This window comes from Aptenodytes forsteri, unplaced genomic scaffold (genome assembly GCF_000699145.1).
Source record: "Aptenodytes forsteri isolate BGI_AS27 unplaced genomic scaffold, ASM69914v1 Scaffold93, whole genome shotgun sequence".
Taxonomy (NCBI): Eukaryota; Metazoa; Chordata; class Aves; order Sphenisciformes; family Spheniscidae; genus Aptenodytes; species Aptenodytes forsteri.
Genome location: NW_008794665.1, coordinates 188,593 through 212,780, shown reverse-complemented (window position 1 = coordinate 212,780; position 24,188 = coordinate 188,593). Strand labels below are relative to the sequence as shown.

Here is a 24,188-nt window from a genome sequence, read left to right as displayed (position 1 = left end):
TGGGCATGTTTATAGTAAGGGTATATAGTGATTCAACCTGAATGACATTTTAAGATGTGAGCTGACAGGAAATGAGCAAACTCTTCACCTACAGCAGATTCAATCTGGAATGAGGAGGACGGTTATATTTGGGCTCTGATTCAGAAAGGCAAGCGAAAAATCAGATGATCCCCAAACAATTCTTTGTGTAATTTTGAAATAGTTTTCCAGTGCTTCTAGCTTTGCTGGTTTTGACAACTCTGTATATGTAGTATTAAAACAGATTTTTTTCTGCTCTTGAAGTTCATTAAAGCATTCATGAGATTATAAATCTGTCACAGTGTTACTAAATGCAATCCTGAATATTTACACAAATATGTTAATGCTAAACTCTATGAAGTAATAAAGATTATGCTGCTATTTCTTTAGCTAGAATTTCACCAACAATATTTTCATTTTAATACATTGATTTAGCACGTTTAAAGGGAACAAGGGCATATAACAAATGTCTCTATCCTGCTGTCCGTATTTCTAGTGTACTGTAAGTTTTTTTGAACCTAGCTGGCAAATTTTGCAGTTGAGATGCTTAGGAACTTTGCTTTTACTATCTCGCAATTTTTTGTTTAAACAAATACCCAGTGATATTATCATTGCCCCATGATAATGCTACATAGCCAAAATGTAGAGAAAATAAGATCCATATGTGTGTCCCAGTCTCTGTTTGCACGTTTTACCTGAAATGTTTTTCATTCATTGTCTGTTGTTGTTTTGTTGTGGGGTGGTTTTTTTGGGAGGGAGGAGTGACATTGTGATTTAGCACTTGGGAGCAGTCCCTCTCAGTCAGTACAACAACATCTTTCGAAAGGTAAGCACCAAGAAACAAGGTACAGTAAACTAAGCATGTGAGCCCCTGTTCTAGCCAGCTGTTTCTGAGCATCCTTGCTGTACCCATGGAGAAAAAAAGGGTTAGGAGGAGGATGAGAATTTTTCTACTAAGACAAATATCTCAGTTCCTCCTGTTCAGATTCCCCAATGTTTATTCTGTTTCTCATTAATTAGTCGTTCAGTTAATCAGGTTACACAAAATGATCAGTATTATTCCCACTGTACAAATAGACAGTCAGTGCTGCCTTTGTAACAAGGCCATATTGCAGGCAGCCAGAACTGATCCAAAGTGATGAGGTGTAAGACATTTTTCAAGCTTGGGGGGGTTTAATACTTGCTGACCTCTGCCATTAGCTTCACCTGTAGTACTTTCAAGGTGGGAGCTTCAGAAGGGCTCAGCGCTGAATTAATTTTTTTTTCCCCTTATAAAAGAGTAGTGAAATGCTCATTGACCTCAGTATGAGTCCTATGCATTTTTGAAATGCCCTCATGTGAGTACTAGGAAGATCAGTTTGTCCAGGAGAAGTTGATTGGTACACCCTGGTGTGCCTGTAACATCCACTGCTTTGCAGGATTTCTGGTGACCCAAAACTTACTTGTAATAAACAGGGCTCAGGGCAGTCTAAGAGCAACAGGCGTATGTGATGCAAGGGACACAAGGGGCCAGACGTTCTGTATGTGTCTGAATATGTACGCTCTTGAAAATCTGATCTATGCAGCAGATCCCAGCAGCATTTGACCTTAATTGCCAGCAGTGAACATCTCAGTTTCACTATTGAGAAAGGGGTCTGTTCTCCGTATGCTGGAAATCTTACACTGGTAACTAGAAAAATATCGAGACACTTAGGACTCCCTAATTTACTGCAACATCAGATACTCCTTTTAAAAGTAACATTGCTGAATTCCATGTGTGAAAAAGCTTTTTCCTTGTGAGTATTTTGATTTTTAGACTAGAAGTGCAATTTAGCTTTTCCAAGACTTGAGTTTAAGCAACTGTAACATGAGATGCAGGTCTGGAGAGCCTGGGTTTCTCGCATAGCTAGGTCATGTTTTTCTTTTAGATCGTACTTTTTCTATTTATGAATAACATTACAGTAAATAGATAAGTCAGACTCCAGTTTTCAAAACTGCAAGGGAGAATAAAATGTTCCCCTGGAACTGATCTTAGCTCTGTTGTTACTGAACACACACACATATTGGGTACACTCAGCAAGAGAGCAGTGTTGTTGTGTTACTTTGTAAATGTTTGATTTGGTTTTTTTAATCTTAAATTCTGCTGCAGGCTCCTTACTTGTACCTCAGCCATGAGAAGCTGAGTTGTGGTCGTTAACCACAACCTTATGAGACCTTAACCTTGCTAGCTAATATATGACGGGTACTTACAAATTGTGGGCATGGCCATGGAAGATGAATGTTTTCACTCAGTTAAGTCTTTGTAACCTTTTACAAGTTCTGGAATTCTATTTGATCCCAGCATTACCAGTTTTAACTTTTTGCAGCACTCAGTAACCAGTCCTCTTAGGTGGCTGGAGACACATTTTTCTTTTCCTCCTAGAAAATACTATGATATTCCACCGATGTAGTTGCCAGCATTGAGGTATATCACGGGATTATTACTATGTTTGTCATTTCCTTTTCTATATTGCAGTGCTCTCTAAAAGTAATGGATTTCCGCATCTCTCTCTTGCTTTCGTATCACAATTCATGACCTTTGTACATGTTTCGTGGCAATAATTGCGGTAGGTTAAGGTTGTACTGAAGCGAAACAGAGTAACCTTTAGCTGTTTATTAAGAGATATGGTCTCAGGTAAAAGGTCATATATATAAATAGTCTTGGGAGAACAAAAGGAAATGAAAGGGGAACTGAATAGGGTATTAGTTTCATATTGAAAAGCAGTGATGCGTTTTCTGCAAACTGTGAGATTTTGCTTTTTATTACTTCTGTCTGAAACAGCTCTGCTGAATTCTCGTTATTAAACTATACTGTAAATGGTAGCAACATAGAACAGCAGATAGATACCGAGTCAGCTTTACTCTTCTTCCTACATGCCAACAGCAACCAAGGCAAAAATCCCATATATAATTACTAGCTGTTTCAATCTTTGTTACGTGGCTTGTTTAGATAAGATAATGTTTAACAGCTTTGCTAACATTGTTCCCCCTTCTAACAAAGATGTTTTCATCACTTTCTGGGTACAAAATGGAAAGGATACCTAATAAATTGTGAAGAGATTTTTTTTTTTTAATTACTGTTCATGTTAAATCATTGTCTGTATTTTTTCTGAAGGTATCTGTGCCATTGAATGATGATTCTGTGAACTGATATCTGAATAAAAATCAGTTATTCCACCCAGTTAACGTTCATGAAAATACCTGTGACCATGAATTAGAAAATGCCTTTGAAAATCCCCATGCCATCGGCTACACAACTTTAGTCTTAAAAACATAGATTATTTGATACTTTGCGTGTCTTGCGGAGCCTTAATCAGCCGTGAGCTATTTTGCATGATCACAGAGGGGAAGAGGTTCCATATTTTCTTCTTCTTGTGAGTAGGAGGAAGAGCAGCTCTGTAATTACTGTGGTCCTTTTGCTTCTGCGTTGGCACCCTTGACAGCACTGCTGCATGTCACATCTGCACTGCTGTGCTCCAGGGAACTTTGTGCAGGGGACCGTATTGGTTTGGATAATATTCACAGCTCCAACATCAAATGAAGGGAGAGCCAGGAACTCTGAAATTCACGGTTTCTTCTGCACCACTCCATGGACAACACTGTTGTGCACTTTTGTTGTAGCCTAGGGAAAAATCACAGGTGTGACCCTGCTGACACCTACCTGAAGCAAAGGCTGCATTGCACTGTTACGTGGGGTACTGCTGAGAGAAACAGAATATTCCCTCCTCTGTGGTGTACAGCTGTTGACCCAGTAAAGAGTCAGCTGTTGCAGGCTATCCCAGTGCAATCAGCTAATGCATCATTTCTGCAGTCATTCGCAGCATTGAATTCACTGAATAATCCTCTTAATGGTTGCTCATCCTACATAAGAGTGGCTGTACTGGCTCAGACTTGGGATCCATCTAGCCTAGTGTCCTGCCTCCCACACTGGCCATAAGCAGATGTCCAGGGAGGAGTAAGAATAGGGCAGCAAGGTGTTTCCTTCAATTACTCTACCAATTCATGACTATTCTCAGAGGCTTTCCTGGTCTTGATGTGGTTTGTATATTTAGTGATGTCCAGAGTAATTGTCTTGTGTGCCCCTTGTACATGTGTAAGCTTTTTGCTTCCAGCATGTCGTCTGGCAAAGAGTGCCACAAATTGCTTCCTCTCATGTGAAGAACTGACTCCTTTTGTTTGTTATAAACATGGCTTTTACTAGTGTCATTTGAAGGTCACCTGGGTTTTTCTTTTTTTTTTTCTTTTTTTTTTTTCAACTGAAGGAGATAGTGAACAGTCCCTCTTCTCTCCACCACCCATGACTTTGTATATGTCTGTCAGATCCTCCCTGCCAGTTACCATGATTTTTTTTTTCTAATGAAAAATTAGTACTGACATTTGCAGCCTTAATCACTGCACTGACAACAACTGTTTTTTCTGTCAAAGCCCCCGCATAAAGTCTGTGAGCAAACAATCGTGTAATAGCTCTTCTCTTTTGGGGCACAAGGTCAAAGACTTTGGTGCAGTAAATTGGATGTCATTTTGGTGAAGTTCAGAGCTGTACCTTCTTTATATCAGAAGGGAATCTGACTCCTTGTTTCTGTAAAAAAACTAATCTATGCCTTAGTTAAGAAAAAGCTTCACATTAATAAAGTTTGAGTTTGTTTTAATTAAGGTCGTCTTCTAGGTATTAACAGCTAACAAATAGATCTTATGCTTTCTAGCAGCATTTAAAACTTGAACTGAAATCCCACAGGCCAGTTTCCTCTGATTGTGCAGTTTGTGAGGCCAAAAAGAGATTAATTACTGAACCAAGTAGGAAAGAGAGGGTGAGCACAGCAGTAATAATGAGATTGTTACAAAGATGTCTTGGAATACCAAATTATCAACAAATAAGTTTATCTCTATCATTAAACTAGAGCACAGCGTATAACCATTGTTTTTACTAACTCTTTTTTCCCTAATTCCTTCCTGGGGCAATTGTAATCAGATGCATTTAAACTCTTGTGTTGCAGTGTGGTAGTGTGCTGCAAATACAAAAGACTGTAAATGCACTGTGCAGTTCAGTATCTCTGGGACTACAGTCGACTGAGGCTGAAACTTAACAATTTTAGTGCCCATTCAACAACTTTTTGAAAAGGATAAAAGCAAGGGTAGTATTCTGTTCAGTTTGAACTTTGCATCCCAGCCAGATAACAGTGCAAGATGCAAGTATGCTGTATGAATCCCTCTTACTTAGTAATGGCAATGGGTAAAGAAACCAGTACAGTTTATTCTGTTTGAAGAAAAGGTATAATGAATAACTAAAGCTGAACTACTGTAGCAAGTATTTTCTCATTCCATTGAAATTTACCAAAAATTTGCCAAGGTTCTCATCTAGAGCCAGTAGTGCTAACTTATTCAGGATGTGGGAGATGAGGTCTTTTTGTTCTAGGGTCTTTCTCAGTCTTTTCTGCTGATGTTAGTCATCTCCCTAAAATTAATTCAAGTACGTAATTGCAAATAAATATGTAATTGAACACTCTCACCCTTCCACCAATAATCCCGGTTGGTCTGTCTGTCCAAAGAGAAAAACATAAAGAGAAACAAGTGCAGGAAGAGTAACTGAGTAAGAGACATTGCTAAGTATCTTACACCCTGCCCATGATTTAGTCTCGCCTTTAAGGATGCCCTTGACCTATTGTGTTTCTTCATTCATGTGGGAGGAAGCTAGGAGCTGGAGTACTCAACCACCTGTCTTTGTTAGCATCAGCGCTTCTTGACATGAAAGGACTATTTTCTTGAAGAATAAATAGGTCAAAGAGTATTCTAGGAATGTTCTAATCTTTCCTAATCATTGAGGTCGCCATAGTTAATTGGTTTAAAGCTTATATTGAGGTGGAGCCTCATGCATTGTAAAATCTGCATTTTGTATGATTGCAAAGAATCTGCCAGAGAGAGAAAAATTTCTTTACCAACACAATAGCCTTCCTAAGGAAGAGGACCTGTTCCTTGGGCCAGTATAATTCATCCGATCTAGGTGTAAGAACGCTGGGCTGGGATTTGAATGAAGTGAGTTCTTCTCTGTCTTGGGGGGTATGGACAAGTCAGCTGTGCTCTGTAGTGTTTTTTGATAATTATTAGCGTTTGTAGCAGAGTCTTACCTAAGAATCTTATTTAAGGGCCAGGAAGCACTGTTATGTTAACCCAGAGCTAAAAGATGGTCTCAGGCATGCCTGAGGGAGCTTACAGACTTATTGAGCTGTTTGAGCAATATAAAGTATTTAGGAGTTTTGGTACAATGGTAATACATCTCATGGAAAATAACAGCCCATGATTTAGAATGAGCCAATGGAAGTTATTATAGTGTAAGGTTAGGAAGATCTGAAAGTCTCTAAATTTGCTACATTTGCAGATGTAGGAGATGACTAGAAGGTTTGCTTTATGCTCACATACTTCTGGCTGGACCATTTGCCAATAAATATTGCCTATCAAAGTTAGGAAATTAAATGAATAGTCTCTGGCTTCCCCCATGATCTTCTCAATTCTTGCTTAGAAATCATTAAAGAAACTTAGTTCAAAACTTGGCTTTTGACAGTGTCCTGTACAGATGCTGACTATTTACTTTGGCCCAAGTACTCTTGATAGTAGAAAATTTCCCTTAGTAACAGTAGTGGGGCTTGATGGCGGGACTTGATGCCGTGATGAGCAGGTACGGGAGTTTGGGCAGGTTTTGGAGAGACTCTGCTGCATCATTCAGAGTTGATAGATGGGAGGTGACAGTTGTTCCAGATGGGATTGTCTTTTTGGGGAGTGTGGGATGGAGAGGTGGTCACTGGCAGCTATTGACAGTAAGCAGGACTTGGGTAATTTTTCAGATGTAAACAGTTAGGTTACACTGGTCGTTGAGCACACGCAGTTGAACAAAACAAAGCTTGAGCTTGTTTTGTATCCAGTATGCTGTACTGGAGATTTTTTTTTCTTCATATGAGAATGGAAAGTATGCAATTGCTAATAAGCCTTACTCCTCACAGCATTCTCTGGAGGTCTGTAATGGTTTAGAAGAGTGATGCTCAGGTAATACTTCTGCATAGTAATTTTATGGCTCCAAGTTGATTTATCCCAGCTGTATAGTAGCCATGTCATTGGTTTTAAAGGAAAACAGGCTTTACAGCACAACAGATTTCATCCCATAGTTTCACAAATTTCACAAGCAACACTAAAAATGAATAAATAGAGATCTCAAAGAATTCTCAAGCTTCAGTAATTCAGAGGTGCACAGAAATGCATATAGGTAATCACATGATAAAATTAATATTTTATGTAAGTACAAAAGTTGGTGTAATTGCATAATCTTTCTTATCAGAAGCACAGACATCTGCTCTTTAAGTCTTTGCAAATGTGACTTGACTAAATTTTGACATTTGTAGTACTCCATGTGGAATGCAGGTGCCTGACTTTAAATACTAACACTTGAAAATTACAACTTACGTTGACTGTTTGAATCCCAATACCATAGAGTGTTCTGAGACCGCCAAGGTCAGATTTCTGAAGATGTACAGTTATTTAATCTCTGTTAGGAATCAGTATAACTGTAGTCAAAAATATCTTAAATGACTTAATTTTTTTGAGCTGCAAGTTCACAGGATGTTTAAAAAACAAAATATATTCCAAAATATGCTTAGTTACTGAAGTGTGACATAATATTGGAAATAAGCACATGTTCTTTCTACTTTCTGGGTTTTAAAGGGTAACATCAAACAGACTGCCAGTCCTTCAGGAGCTAGTATGTAAGAATAAAACATTAACAACAGTGGATTCTCAGCTTGAACTGTGTTTGAGGTTCTGGTTTTGCTTTTTTTGCTCTAAGTTTTCCAAGTGGCCTAGGAACCTAGGCAGCCTGAAAATGTGACTGTTAGGCCTGCCTGGTACCTTCTAGTAGCTTTTGTCTTTCAATTTGCATCTTTTGTTTTAATGGTGGCGAGTTCTTCCCCTTGTCTTAATTAATGTAAAAATACGCAGTAAAGTTAAAGTAAGAGAAAACGGCCAGTTTGTAGGAGGAGTGGTATAATCTTGTGCTAATGACTGCCTTGTAAAAAACAGCATGGATTGGAGGACAGTAGGGAGGGGACAAGAGATTTGTAAGTGTTGGAATAAACTGTAAATACAATTTTTAATTTTTTTTAGAGACCCACAAAAATATACTTGTGTTGCACTCTGCCCAGTGCAAATAAGATCTCTTGCCACAGCCTGTATTGAGCAGACTTGTGGAGGTTAATGTTTAATAGGTTCTTAGCTAGAGCTGCCTGCTGTGTTCTCAATATATGGATCTCCTGTTCGCTGGGAAGCATTATTTTGTGTAAACTAAATGCATTTTTATACTGAAACACGTCAATCTACATGTGCTGTTACAGAATCCATGATGGAGCAGTTAATAGTGTGCTATCAAAGGGTTTTCTGCTTTTAGTTCATACACTTCTGTTCTCACTTTTCATCTTCATTCAGCATACTGAAAGCAATTATTACACTGCGTGATTCCTGCAATCACTGACTGTTGCATGCTTATCTTAATAGTATTCAGTCGGTGGCAAGCCTGGTCCTACGCTAACTGCAGGAATGTTGATTTCTAACTTTTGCTAGCAAGTGACGGAAGAATCTGATCTCACACACCTACATGACTCACTTGAGTCATTTGTCTGCAATGACTTGTACTTAAAATTAGAGGTATAGTTATAATGAAGATACAATGCCATGAAAATGGGAGATGGAAAAGACCTATGAGATCACCTTGAAGATCCTGTTACAGTACAGAATGTATTTTCTGATTCTTTTTCTAGTACAGACGTGAAGGCTCCAAGAACAGGAAGTTTATAACCCTTTTTTGCTGGATTGTTACATGGTCTAGTGGAATTTCTAGTGGAGTCTCAGCTTATCTGTATTACTCAGTGTTGATTCAGAGGGCCATAAAAAAAACGTACTAGTTGAGCTCGGGCACGTGTAGTGCCAGTTTATTGGTATTCTTGAAAGTGCTGCTCCCCCTCTCTTCAAAATCCCTACAGCCTGAACCTGCTTTTTTGGCAGACTTCATAAATGGCATTCTTTATTGCTGAGAAGGAAAAGTGATTGAAGGGTGGGTAGCTGGAGTGGACCTTTGCTGTCATCGTTTCAGTTCTTCAGGTTCCTTTGTTAATGAGTTGGCCATATGGTATTGCAGGGCAGGAGAAATACAGAGGTAAAACTAATTTATTTTTCTTGAAGAATCTGTCTGCACTTTATGGGATATAGTACAGTTCAGGCCAGTGCCAACAGTGTCTTTTAGGCAGCAAATTCTTTCATTACTGTGTAATTCATTGTCGTGCTGTGAATGGGAGAAGTACCATACATGGAGAAAGACAGGTTTCTCAGCAGCTTGTTTGAGACTTTCCAACCTACTTACATGGACTTCAGTGGAGCAGCTCTGAATTTTGGCACAGCTTCACGCTTTTCTAACACAGAAATCCTTTGGCAAACACTTACTTGTTTACACCTCAAACAGTTAGCTAACAGGAAGGATGGAGGAATGTGATGGGTGCTGTACTGACTTACCTGTGTTCCCTGGCTTTTGATGGTCTCATTAACATTTGCCCTTTAACAGCATAGCTGATATTTACAGACCACTTACTTTAAGATTCCTTCACTGGAGGTGGCATATTTATTTTAAGAATATATTGAAATATCAAATGATGCCCATTGTAACTCCAGTAACCTACCATAATTTTTATTGCTCTCACTATTGTTCTGAATGGGCAGCTGGATACAGACATGAGCAGAAAGTCTGCCCTGTGGGAAATTGAAAACAGAAATCTTCACTATAGTCAGCCTTCTAAGTTCATTCCTGCATCTCTCCTCTGATTGTGATCACCTGGCCATATTTGTGCTTCTTACTCTTGATACATCTTCTGTTCAAGCTAGGAGAGTCCAAAGAAATCAAGTGAATGAAAGGCAGAAGTTATTCCCAGAGGAGCAGTGTCTCTGTAGTCAGGTGAGAACGCTAAGATTTGGATACAAATACTTATATTATCCTTGCTGTCTGTGGGGATGCTCTGACTCTACATTCAGGATACGACTGAGACTTGATTTTTATGTTTCTCAGGAGGCCATAAGCTTTGCTGCTGCACAGAGGTCATCTGACTATGGGCTAGACATGTCCACAGAAGGAGTTGGTACAGACCAACTGTTCAGCAGTAATTGCTTGACCTGTAGTGCTGTCCCCACCTAAGCATGCCCAAAAGAGGCTTAAGCTGATTCTTGATGCTCATAGTGTCCAGTTGCCTTTGTCGGAGCCTGTGACAGAATTCCTGGTTGGTGGAAGGTGTCTGCTTATGAAAGCAACCTTGGGACTCGTTACCAAAGCTTCAGTTGGTAATTTGAGATAGCAGGATGCCTGATATCTCATCAGCATCTCTACTGTGCTTGATATGGCTTAAAAATACTGAAGCTGAAGGATAGCCACCAGTATGGAGCAAAGGCCATAAGAAATACTCAGTTACTTGCTGTGGCCAAGCAACAGTAGATCCATCTTTCCAGTCTCCATATGTGAAACAGAAATGCAAAGGAAAAGAAGGTAAATACTGTTTACAGTCCGCTAGCTGGTTTTACCTATGAGGCTGGTTTGTCCCTGTTTTATACTTGATGGTGATGTTCACACATGTGTAGACTCAATCCCAGAGCATAAGAGAAAATACAGTCAGCCTGACGTGTTGGTGCATTGCCTGGGAGTGCAGACACAGGAGCTGAGAAGGAGTTTGAGGTCCTTGGAGTTCAGAAATGAATTTGAGAGTGACTTTGCAAGAATATGTGGAACCAGGCTTATACATGGGGCAGATTTAGGTTACCAGCAGTTTGTATGCTGAAGTAATTACATAAATTTAAAAGGAGAAACTGGAAAAAAAAAAAATACCAAAGGCTAGAGTCTTTCTCAGTGCATTAAGACCATCTGTGACACAAAGACAGTATGTGCCAAACCATTAGCCGATGGAAATCTCTAGGAAGGAGTGCAAGAGAGGATTATTTCATATCGCCCCGGAAAACATACACATAAGGAATTTGGTATAACCTCAAGAAGAAGAAGGAGGTATTTTTGTTATTATGTAATTTTTCCTGTATATTACTTTGAAACTAGGCAGTATATCTCCCTGATGTGAAGGCATGCATGCTTGTTTTGCTTTTGAGCTTTTTTTTAGTCGATCAGGGTGCCCATGCTTGTTTTGCTTTTGAGCTTTTTTTTTTTTTTTTTAGTCCATCAGGGTGCACTCAACATACCTTTCGCTGAGATTCCTCATTGATGGGTGCAAAATCAGAGACTTAAACGTTTCATTTCAATTTGCGGTGAACTGGCTGTGTGCTCAGCTGCAGGCTACTATTCTCTGCCGCACCTGCAGACCCTGACTTTCGAGGTCTACATCAATCCCACTCTTTCCTCTCTGCTTGGAGAAAGTTCTCTCCACCCCGATTCAGAACATTGCCGGTGCTAGGTGTCCTTCTACAAACAGATGCCACACAGCAGTTGGCGATCGCTGGGAGCTTCTTGTATCTTCTGGCTTGAGGCCCATACAAATTGTTGCTTTTTGGCCTCCATCCCATGCATGCTGCATGCTTGCAGCATTTTGAAAAGCTGCCTGTAGAGCTGCACAGGGTAGGAGGCTGAAGGGATTTCCTCAGGCAAACGCACCTGGCCTCCTGCAGAAAAGGGGCCTTAAGGTGTTACTGGTTCACTCCAATAACCTCCTGTTGTGTACCATGGAGAGTCCTGGGTTTGAAGATAATCTTACTCCTGGGTTGATTTCTTCAATTTGAATGTTTTTAGGACAGGATAGCTTTGGGTTCAAATTACATCTTTCTGGAGTGTACAATTTTTATGTTTAGCCTTCAGGGAGACTTTGGAATTTGTTCACTGAATCTGCCCTGGCAGAAGTGTCTCCAGCGTTACTTTTTCACTGTTCATCCAGACCTTACTTGAGCACCGGAGTGTCAGTTATTTTTGGTAAAGCACTTAATCAACAGCTTTGATACTTGGAATTGCCAGTTGCACAGAGAAAACAGGCAAATTTTGTTTTCCTTAAATATCAATAATGTGAGAGTTGTCCCAGGTCATAATAAACGGCCACTTTGCTATCGAAGTATTTTGTATTGGGTTTATTTTTTCTACATACCATGCAGCAACATGTTTACAGTAAAAGGCCTTTTTCACTGGTGGCAAAATGATTCAGTAAGTTATATGATATGTCTTAGGGAATAGAGCTAATGGGGAAAAAATGGGGTCAGTATTGAAGTCTTTTAGGGAGCTTCTACTTGTCATTAAGTCTAGCCTTCTTAGTCATATATGGACAGTTCAAACCGAGATAGTGACTGTCTAAATAAGTTAAGTATGGAAACACAGGTAGCATGGGCAAACACTGGGAAGTGAAGACATATGCATAGGGCTTCTCCCTTCCTATGCCTTTCTATATTAGGGGATTCACTGAGTAGGCTGGTTTGACTTAGTGTTTGGGAAGCAAGTCTGGGAAGATAAGTTTAATTAAACATTTTCCAGTTAATGCAGCTGGAGGCCGGGGCAAGAGTATGTGGTCCACAGAGTAAGTACCACTACAGTCATGTTCATTGATGCCTTAAATTTAGTGCAGGGATTTGAATTATGTAACCAAAGTATGCAGATTTTGGGATGCCCCATTTCTGTAGACTTGTTTAAAGATGAGGGTAGCTGGAACTGATTCCTCTATGCATCTCCTTTTCATCTTGCTCGTACAAAGAACAGTGAGTAGCAAGCTCAAATACATCCACTGAGACATCATAATTTAAACAGCTCTGATAAGCCACAGGTGCAGTCTCCTAGAGCGGTTTCATGTGGCCTTAGACTAGACTCACCCATATTCTACAGATTTCTTTTTCTTCAGACTTTTCTATCGGCAGCATTTCTAAAGTTTCAAGGAATTTGTTTCGGTAGACAAGTAACTGGGGAAAACTTACCATCCTAATGCATCTCAGTCTATGTTCAGAATCCTGTCTATTAACTTTAATAAGTAAAATAAGTGTCTACTGCTCTTCATTTAGATAAGCTCTGTGGATGTGGTGCACTTAGAGACAATGAGTTTATTGTGATTTGGATATCTGCAACACCATTAGTAATTACCTTGCTGTTACAGCATTAATTTAAAACTTCACTGAAGGCGGACAAAATTCAGTACAGCAGTTACAAACAAGAAAATGGTCCTAAGTCTGACACAAGTAATTCCTGTACAATTTGAAGTCCATGGGCTTTGACCGGCCTATAACAGAGACAGGACTTTAACTTTGAGAAAGTTTACTGAAACAAAATTATGGGATTCACAGCCAGTGACAAGTGAACTAACTCTAGAAGTAGAAATGTGATAGCTGCATAGCTGTGCTTGAATTTCATAGGCTTTCTGAGAGCATTTGCTAGCTCCTTACCTCTGGAATCATGCAGTGTTAACGAAGTTTTTAAATGTGTGTTTACTTTTAAGAATTTAAGCAGTTCTGCTGTTTGCAGTGGCTTCTGTCAAATACAGAGGCTGTGGTGGTGTGGTTTAAAGGAAGATAATACTTGGCTCTTTGAATGCAAAGAGTCTTGTCCTCATTAAGACACAGGAATTTGCATAAAACATCAGAACTTGGTTGAACTTTCAAGTTTCATACACTTTAGGATTACATCAAATTTATAACTTTGATATCTGAGTAAGGCGGAGTACAAAGGAGGTATTTTAGTGATCTAATGCCTAAAAATACAAGTAGAGTAAGAGAAATCCAAATTTGGCAGTGGCAGCTGCAGATTGTAAGGATGACTGCATTCATCGTGACTTTATGATTTCAGTGTGGCAGTTAATCAAGGAAGGATTTGGGGCTTAGTTCTGAGTATGGAAGAGAGCTGGGAACTGGATTTTGCAAGTATGTGTTATTGCTTATGTTATCTGTGCTGACTCTGCTAAACCTGGTAAGAATTACAGAACTATTGATCTTTGTCTCCTAGTGTCAGTAATTTAGGATGATGAGTCATTTTTTCTTTGATAAGAACTTCTCAGCTGTAATATGCCTACGTGGTTTTAAAATCAATATTGTAGGTGATAGGTGAAGTGACGAGTCAAGGTGTTTTTTAATTACTTTTTTACATTTTACTACTTTCTGAACTGAATCTACGCTTCAGCAAGTATTTGAGCACAAGCCCATTTTTAGCACTTAGAGCAGTCTTACGAAAGATGACTGTTCTCTTGCTTTAAGTTCAGTCCAGGCTTAAGTACTTAGAATCATAGAATGGTTTGGGTTGGAAGGGACCTCTAAAGGTCATCCAGTCCAACCCCCCTGCCATGGGCAGGGACACCTTCAACTAGATCAGGTTGCTCAGAGCCCCGTCCAACCTGACCTGGAATGTTTCCAGGGATGGGGCATCCACCACCTCTCTGGGCAACCTGTGCCAGTGTTTCACCACCCTCAGTGTAAAAAATTTCTTCCTTATATCTAGTCTGAATCTACCTTCTTTTAGTTTAAAACGATTACCCCTTGTCCTATCACAACAGGCTCTACTAAAAAGTCTGTCCTCATCTTTCGTATAAGCCCCCTTTAAATATTGAAAGGACGCAATAAGGTCTCCCCGGAGCCTTCTCTTCTCCAGGCTGAACAACCCCAACTCTCTCAGCCTTTCCTCATAGGAGAGGTGTTCCATCCCCCTGATCATTTTCGTGGCCCTCTTCTGGACCCGCTCCAACAGGTCTGTGTCTTTCTTATGCTGAGGGCTCCAGAGCTGGACGCAGGACTCCAGGTGGGGTCTCAGCAGAGCAGAGTAGAGGGGCAGAATCACCTCCCTCCACCTGCTGGCCACGCTTCTTTTGATGCAGCCCAGGATACGATTGGCCGCCTGGGCTGCGAGTGCACATTGCTGGCTCATGTCCAGCTTTTCACCCACCAGTACCCCCAAGTCCTTCTCGGCAGGGCTGCTCTCAATCCCTTCATCCCCCAGCCTGTATTGATACCGGGGGTTGCCCCGACCCAGGTGCAGGACCTTGCACTTGGCCTTGTTGAACCTCATGAGGTTCACCCAGGCCCACTTCTCCAGCTTGTCCAGGTCCCTCTGGATGGCATCCCGTCCCTCTGGCATGTCGACCACACCACTCAGCTTGATGTCATCTGCAAACTTGCTGAGGGTGCACTCGATCCCACTGTCCATGTCAGTAATGAAGATCTTTACAGTACCGGTCCCAATATAGACCCCCGCAGGACACCACTCATCACTGATCTCCATCTGGACATTGAGCCGTTGACCACTACTCTCTGGATGCGACCATCCAGCTAATTCCTTCTCCACGGAACAGTCCACCCATCAAATCCATACCTCTCCAATTTAGAGAGAAGGATGTTGTGGGGGACCATGTCAGAGGCCTTACAGAAGTCCAGATAGATGACATCTGTAGCTCTTCCCTTGCCTTAAGCTCTACTATTATGGAGAAAAATGCCAGCGTAGTTCAGGTATGTTTAGATGATGTTCCACAGCCTCTCTGACATCTTTGTTCCTGCTAGTGTAGTACACATAGCATTCAAACCATGACTTTGGCACTTGCTCCTCACACACAGAAATTCTGTGCCATGGCCAGTAACATAATGAATCAGGCCCTCCTTTGGAGCATAGGAATAGAAAGTGAGAGAATAATATAAGAAGTGTGAGAGGAATGTAACTGAAAAATCTCACTGCAGAATTATCCCTGCCTTTGAAAGTCCTTTGGGCCTGGAAGATACATGGTCCTCAGAGCTGCAGGAGAGTCATCCCATCCAGATTCATCCCAGAAGTCTCTGACTGCAATAAAATGGTGGTGAAGCTGGTGTTGTGTGAGAGCTGGCTGCACTATGAAGCTTTGGAGAACAACACAAGTACAGCATAAATACTTGTTCTAGTGACTGAATGACTTGAAGGGCTCTGCTGTCTCAGCAGGAATTCCCACCTGATTCTCTGGGACAACTTAGGATGGCCTAAACTCTCCAGCAAAAGTCTGCATCTCCAAGCAAGGCCTGATATAATTCACTGTCATTGTCATTACCGTTAAGTAACCTTGGTAGAGAGCTTACAGCTTTGTGTAGACATCCCATTGAAATAGTTGGTGTTTTAAATGGAGTGAACGTAATATATTTGTTTCAAGAGGTATCAGTGGCCAAATACCAAGCCTGGGTAACTTTGGCAGGTGGCTCATTCCCTGGTTATTTGACTGGACAGAACTGGTTGAAGCAGGTTGGTTAGCTGTCAGGCAAGAGGTACATCTGGCTAATGGTCTCCCTTTCTCAGTCATTCATGAAGCAGAGGTAATGCTGATGAGTGGATAGATTGACATGTAAGGTTTGTGCTGACAGCTAGCCAAATTGAGACTAGGGTGAGAAAGAAAACAACATTCTAAATTTCCCTGCATCGCTCCACCATGCCTAGGTTTTTGCAAAGAAACGTGCCTTTTTCTATTCTGTAGAATATTTGTATTGATATACATAACTTCTAAGCTGAAAGAGCCCTAGGCTGACAAAATATGAAGCCCTTCAAAAGGTAATATGGACCTCTTTGTTTTGGTGGACAACTGTTGAGTACCATTTGTTTATTAAGGAAGTTTTTGAGTGAGGTTTCTCTCTTGTCTGGAAGAGTACTATGTTCATGCATTATTAAATAAAAGAATGTGCTGTATATGTTTTAAATACCTCCTGTTTTTTTGATGATAACCATATGGAAACATCTTTATCATCCTTTCAATTATGACATTTAAATATAAACTCACAGCTAGCTTATTCCAAAAGTTCTGCATTTAGACTTCATAATTACTTACTCAAATGGGTATGAATTGTCCTAATTATTTATGTGTTCATGCGTAGCTTGGGATGTTGGAAGTTTTTCTTTTTCCTCCTTGAGAAGATGAGTGAGGTACTCAGAAAAGCAGGATGACCTGTGCTAAGGATCTGTATCTTTACTCCATGTCAATGCATATGCACAGAGCTCTCCAGACTCATCTTGGTGTGGAGCAGTCCCTGTTCTTCAAGAACAAAGATGGGAGTCACCATACCACATCAGATCTTTAGAATATATGGCATATTTATCTTTGATCTTTGAACCCAGGAACTTCTGACACCTAACAGGGAGATGAAACATCTCTATGATGCACCCAGTCATTTTTGAAGAATCTTGGCAGTGGTATGTGTGGGATGATGCCACCTTGACTGGTCAGCTTGTGCCTCTAGGGGAAAGGTTTTCTTGCACTTTCTTCAACACCCATCATGATGTATGTTTATACTGGTCATAAAACTGACTAATCTTTATTAAAACTGACTAATCTTTATTAAAACTGCAAATGCAGTTCCTTGCATCTGAACTTTGTGATACAGCGAAACTTGAAAGCCAAATGCAGGATGTGTGGTGCAGTAATTCCTTGTAGTTGTCTGCTCTTTGGTGTTTTGATTATCCTTTATTGGGATGGTCTCTTTGATCGTCAGTGGCATCTGATACTATTTTACTTGTATTTAGCTGAGAATGAACATGTATTTTAAATTAGGGTAGCAGACATCAGCATAGCCCATGCTTTCAGCAGCCACAGCCTGTAACTATAATGTAACAGCCCACAACGTACCTGGTTCAGGCTGAATCTGATCTTTGTCAAATGCAGTTTGAGGTTAAGCTTCGCCAGAAAAAAAACTTTTAGGAGACAAACGTCATATTATTTGCTCTTCAACCAAAACATCCCTATTCTTTGGGGTTGTCCTTGGATTTATTAGTGTCGTCTTCCAAAGTGAAGCTTTTTATTCATTTATACATACATGTATTACAAAGATTTATAGATTTCTCTTTGGCAGACCATACTGGTTAGATTTCGCCTGGGACAAAATGCTCCTTTGACACATGCCACACCACATTAGGCATCTCAGTACGCAGCAATTCATATGTTCAGTCCATTTGCTGGATAGATGAGGATGTCAAAGGGGAAATTACAAAATCACAGAGTGGTTGAAGTTGAAGGGACCTCTGAGGGTCATCTTGTCCAACCCCCCTGCTCAAGCAGGATCACCTAGAGCCAGTTGCACAGGACCACATCCAGACGTCTTTTGAATATCTCCATGGATGGAGACTCCAAAACCTCCCTGGGCAGCCTGTGCCAGTGCTCACAGTGAAAAAGTGTTTCCTGATGTTCAGAGGGAACCTCCTGTGTTTCAGTTTGTGCACATTGCCTCCTGTCCTGTCACTGGGCACCACTGCAAAGAGCCTGGCTCCATTTTCTTTACACCCTCCCTTCAGGTATTTGTACACTTTGGTAAGATCCCTCCTGAGCCTTCTCTTCTCCAGGCCGAACAGTCCCAGCTCTCTCAGCCTTTCCTGAGAGGAGAGATGCACCAGTCCTTTCATCATCTTCATGGCCCTTCACTGGACTCTCTCCAGTATGTCCATGTCTCTCTTGTACAACATTGGGGTGCCTAGAACTGGTCCCAGCACTCCAGGTGTGGCCTCATCAGTGCTGAGTAGAGGGGAAGGGTCACCTCGCTTGACCTGCTGGCAACACTCCTAATGCAGCACAGGACACCGTTGGCCTTCTTTGTGGCAAGGGCACATTGCTGGCTCATGGTCAATTTGGTGTCCACCAGGATTCCCAGGTTCTTCTCTGCCAAGTTGCTTTCCAGCTGGGTAGCCCCCAGCATGTACTGGTTGTTCCTCCCCAGGTGCAGGAGTTTGCACTTCCCCTTGCTGAACTGCATGAGGTTCTTGTCAGCCCGTTTCTCCAGTCTGTCAAGGTCCCTCTGGATGGCAGCACGACCCTCTGGCATGTCAGCCACTCCTCCCAGTTTTGTGTCATTCGCAAACTTGCTGATGGTACACTTTGCCCCATTATCCAGATCATTAAGGGTAGTTACTTGCCTCCAACTAGACTTCATAACAGTGATCAAACAGATAAGCAATGAAGTCAGGTTAACATTTGCTTGATGATTGTTGTTAAATCTGAAGGGAAAAAAAAACTAAAAGCGGCATAAGCCAAATGTGAAGGGCTGTGAGCTAAAACACAAAGCGTGATACTGTTTCCAAAAGTCTTCTTGAGAGAAGCAAAACAGCTGCTGTACAAGATGGTATTTTAATGAATAGGCAGTGGCTTTCTTTTCTGTTTGTTAATATTTTTTAAGAACATTATGAGCTGAAAACAACTGCCTTGTAGTTAAGGGTAGTCCTTACCTGGGGAATGGGGGGGATTGTTCCACTTACGAGCTTTATAAACCTCACTTAGATCTTTCTTTGTCATTGGGTGGATTGCCTACTCTGGAGGCAAAATGCAAATGAAGGTGTGCTGCACAGGTAACTACAAACCTCCTACAGTACTTGGTACAGAGTGTAACAAGGTACAGCCTGTAGAAATGTGTTACAACATGCAACAAGTTTCCGTAGGGGCTTTTTTTAGTTTCCTTTTAAACCAATGCTTGAACTTCTTGCAGATTTCTTGTGTGCCTTTGTAACAGCCCTCCCAGGGGTTTCACTGGCTATCCTCCACATCCCTCAGAGGGTAAGGTTGCACATTAGGCTGATCACAAAAAGGGGTGCATTGGAGAAAATTAGAATATCCTTTATAAAGTGTTCATCTCCTTTTTTTCTTCTCTTTTCTATCATTTAACAACTAAATATGCTTGTCTTCCCAGTATTGTCTTGGTAATGAATAACCTATAGCATTGCTGTTTTGCAAGGTATTGTCCTCACTTTGTAAGGTATTGTTCTCTCAGACTTCATCACATGAAACATATGCATGTCCATGAACAAAGAAATCTGCTAAAAAATTTTCTCTTGAGACCTCCACCACCCAAAAAGCATTTAAGATGCCTCTGTCCGTAGTTCTTTAATCTGCTTTGTGAGGAATTCAAATTACAGAAGTCTCTGTCTACCCACAGGCATGTTTTCATCTCAGTGGCACCCCAGTGAAGTGCTGCTGTTACGATAGTTGTGCAGGTGGCTTTTTCACAGGGTCACTGAAAACTGTAGAATGAGATAGTGAACATTGTTCCTTCCTATTGTTAATAAGGATTAAAGACATTACTTAAATGAAAAAGTTATTAACTTTTAATACATGTGAGTTCAAGGCATACTTTTCCTATGTGTCTTTTTATACTGATGCAACTGAAAGCAGTTTCGCACAGGAAGAAAGTAAATGCGAGTTTAATTCAGATACAAGTTGCCATTACTTGTAGACTATATTGCTAAAGAAACAACTACAATGCTATGATACTGTTTTCCAAAGCTATCAAAATACTAGCTTATAGGTCATCTGGAACAGAAGATGGAGAACACTTCTTAATGATTTCGAAGTGCCCTAAAATGCAATGGTAATCCTAAATTTGAATCTGATCTTTCAAACAGAATTTTCCTGCAGAGCTTGTATGTGATTGGCATGCCTTTTGTTGGCAGTGCCTGCATCCAAGTGATCTTTTACTGCCTGAAAATGAGAAAAATTGGAGACTGTACCAAAACTTTTTTTTTCCTTTTTAAAGCACCAGAATAATAAATAGGGGGTTTATGGAATTATCCGGTATAAGGAGCTTCTGTAAATCAGTGTAAAGTTCATGAACATTTTGCACAGAGGGAATCTGATACATGCTGTTTGACAGATGTTGCCTGTTTCCTAGTGCTTCTTGTTGGGTAAGGCAGATTCTACAAATGCAGTACCTGGTAGCAAAATTATTTAGCTTTGTTAATTGCGTTCTTAAAATCAGGATGCACACGGTATGGTAGGGGTGGAAAGGCTGGCTTCCTGCTGTTTTCCAGGCTTCGATGACTGCTGGCGTATGTGGTACGACATAGAAGTTACCTGTTTTGCTTACACCCACATACGCTTCTGTAAAGTACTAATAGGACAGTGTAGGAACTGTTTTAGTTTAGAGGTTTGTGCATATGTATAGTCACCATTTCTTGTTACTCTGGCTTTTCTGGTGTGCATGGCATCAGCTCTAGCAGGTGGTGGTGAAGTAGCACCAAAAGGCCACGGTGAGAGATGTCCCTGTGCAGGCACAACAGACAACGGTCACCTCCAGCTGCAGAAAAGCTAAACGAGTGACTGCAAGTTTTCAGTGGGGAAGAAAGGCTTAACAGCCATTCCAGCAGAATTCAGTGAGCTGGTGCCTCCAGATCCCAGGCCCTGCTGCCTCCCATTGTGATTCCCTCCTGTAATGCTCCCAATGTGTAGCTCCCTGCTTCCCGTCCTCCCCCGCAGACATGGTCTTCCCCTTTTAAATCACAGCACCACTGCCATTTTGTAGCAGCTGAGAGCCAAGGCCTGGTGTCCACATGCTGTGTGCCCAGTTCCCGTGGTGTCAGCAGTCAGTGACAGCTACAGGCGATGGGCTAACTTTTGCTGGAAGCCAGCGGTGGTCCAAAGGTGGATCTCGCAGAGGGCATGTGGTCCAGAGGCTGAAACTGGGAAGCTCTCTCAACGTATCTCTCTGGTTTCCCTTTGTCTCCGATATACGTATTATTTTTCAGTTCATTCTCTTCAGAGCTCAGTAAGAAGCAGCTTTCTGTCCCATGAAACTTTACAACACACACAAAGTATTAGAAAACAACTGTGAGCGAAACAAAGCATTATGAAACAGAGGTAAAACCAAGAATTTTACAAAAAATCTTAGGGTAAGCCAGGTATGAAAAGGGTTCAGGAGTGATCCAGAAAGTCTGACTTACTGTCCAGCAGATTTGTAGAAACTATAGCAGGCAGCAGAATTAATAAACAAATGGATAATTAGAGTCATTAGGAGGCACCAGAATTACTTCCTTAGAGAAAAAATTGTCACAGAGCAGATAGTGAGCATGTGGATAGGTATAGTCAATGTAGTGCACTTGAATTTTCAAAAGGTTTTGATAGCATTATCAAAGGTTTTTAAAGAAGCAAAGATGTCTTGTGACTAGAAGGAAAGACTTTTTATGGATTAATAATTAGAAAGCAATAAAAATATATGCTTGGTTTATCAGTGGAGAGAGGTTTCCTGTGAAGTCTCTCAAGGATCTTTGTTGGAATGTGTGCTATTCCACTGCTTCAATAATGACCCAGAAAGAGACTGAATGCGCTGATAATAGAAAATTATTCAAGGTAGGAAAAACTAAAAGCTGGCTACGGGGACTTACAGAAGGCTCCTAATTTACTCTGTATTAGGTGAAAAAATGGTTAGTTGAATTTCTGTCACAAAATGCTAACTAATGTCCACAAAAAAACACAAATTATATAAATGTGTATACTGATGAGCTCCAAATTAGCTATTGTTTTCAGAAAAGAGATCTGATACTGCAGAAACATCACAAAGCTGTCAGCTCAGTAAGCAATCACGAAAGCAAATAAAAAGTTGGATTTTGATAAGAAGCCACCACTAAATCTGCCTACACATACAATGCTGCCTGCAGTTCTGGCTACATTTCGAAAAGGACTTAGTAGAAGGTGAAAAGGTGTAGGGAAAAGCGGCAAAAAGGATCAAATGCATCAGAATGACTTCTGTAAAATGAGAGACTGTATAAACTGGGATTTTTCTGTCCGATTAGAGACTACTACTGGAGTAGTTTAAAGTCAAGAATGGTATGGGGAAGGTGGGTAAGGAACAATTATTTGCAAAGTCTCATAATTCAAAAACAAGGGAAAGATTATCTGTCACCATATCTAAAATAGAAGGTGGGTTTTTTTTAATTTTAATCAATGTGTAACAATGTTGTGAAACTCCCAGCCATAGGATCTTGCAAAGGCTAAAGATAGAAGTGAACACAAGAGAAAACTAGACGTAATCACAAAGGTTAGGTTCAATGTTTGCTGTTACACACAGTGAACCAAGTGCAACCTCCAAGTCAAAAAAAGCCCGAAACCACAGACTGCCAAAAGCTGGGGCAGTGCATGAGGGGCAGACCTCCGAACTTGCTCTCCTTCTCCCCTAAGCATCCTTTATCTGCTGCTGATACTGGACGCCTGTCTGACACAGCACTGTCTCTTCTTACGTTCTGTATGCTTCTGCTGAAGGGTCAGAGCAAGAGCCCTGGCCTTCCTGTAGATGCGCTCAGTGATGCTTGGAAACTTTGTCTTGCATTTAGGGAGCCCAGCTTCCAACTTTGTGTCCTGGCTGCCTCGGCAAAGAACACCAATCCAGAACGTTCACGGCCTGAGAAATTTCCTTCCAGGGCACATGCTGACATCAATTGCCATTAAAAAGGGTGGGAGGGGGGTTGAGAAGAGGTGTGTAATTGCTTTTACCATCTGTTTCTCCAGTTGTGTCAAGAAGCAAATTCAATGGGAAGTTTTTTAGTCTGTCTTCTGTGATACAGAAAATAACTTTATTTTACTTACCTTCCTTTTTTTAATTTCACTCTTGCCCCTGTTCTTTCAATAGACACACCTTTATTTTTGTTTAAATAGTCTTTATCAAGCAGAACATTTGATTTATATGTATTTTATATTTTTATTTTGCACCTTGTCATATTCTTTGCTGTTTGTACACTGGTATGGAATGTCTTTCTGGTACAGATTATCTGAAAAGGCTGCTCTGCCCTCTCTTCCTTTCACGCTTCATTTTTCTCTCTCTTTGCTTCTGTAGATGACAAAGTCCACAATGGAAGGATCCAGCCAAACATGCCTAGTGCCACAACCAGGCCTGTCAGATGGAACACCTCAGGTCGGCCTCCGATTAACAGACAGTTCATGTTGGAAGGAGATGGATTTAACAGATGAAATCGCCTTCGTTAACAGTGATGCATTTTTCTCCAGGTTAGTGCTCCTTTTTTGTCTTTGTTTCTTTCTTTGTTCTGTACCTGCACCTCCAGCTCTGAGCGCTTGGAACACTTTTTTTTCCATTGATGCTTACAAAGTCAGTATGCTGGGGGGTAAGGCAAATTAATGTGCGTATCCCTGTGGAAGCCACACATTCCAACAGGTTCCTTACAAAGCCAGCTGTGTGCTTTAGTTTGCCTTTCCAATATAAATTTTCAAGCATATGAAGGTGGCCTGCTTGGTGAAGGAGTGCAGATGGACAGGACTGATCTAAGATCGGGCACTAGAAATTACACTGAGCACAACATGCAACCAAAATGTAAGGTTTCTCCTCTGAGTAATTAAGCATATTTGATCTGCCCAGTTTAAGTCTTAACAGATGGCTGACTTTATTCCCATTCTCAATCCAAAAAGGAAGGGGCTTTT

General features: G+C 40.9%; 1 protein-coding gene across 1 annotated transcript in view; it reads left to right on the top strand.

Annotated features, from left to right (window-relative positions):
• Positions 1-24,188, top strand: part of FAM13A (family with sequence similarity 13 member A) — a 133,830-nt gene that overhangs the window by 28,476 nt on the left and 81,166 nt on the right. Inside the window, exon 5 of the mRNA XM_009273530.1 lies at positions 23,590-23,759. Within this exon, the coding sequence (XP_009271805.1) occupies positions 23,590-23,759 (170 nt within the window). The remainder of the gene's footprint in view (positions 1-23,589; positions 23,760-24,188) is intronic.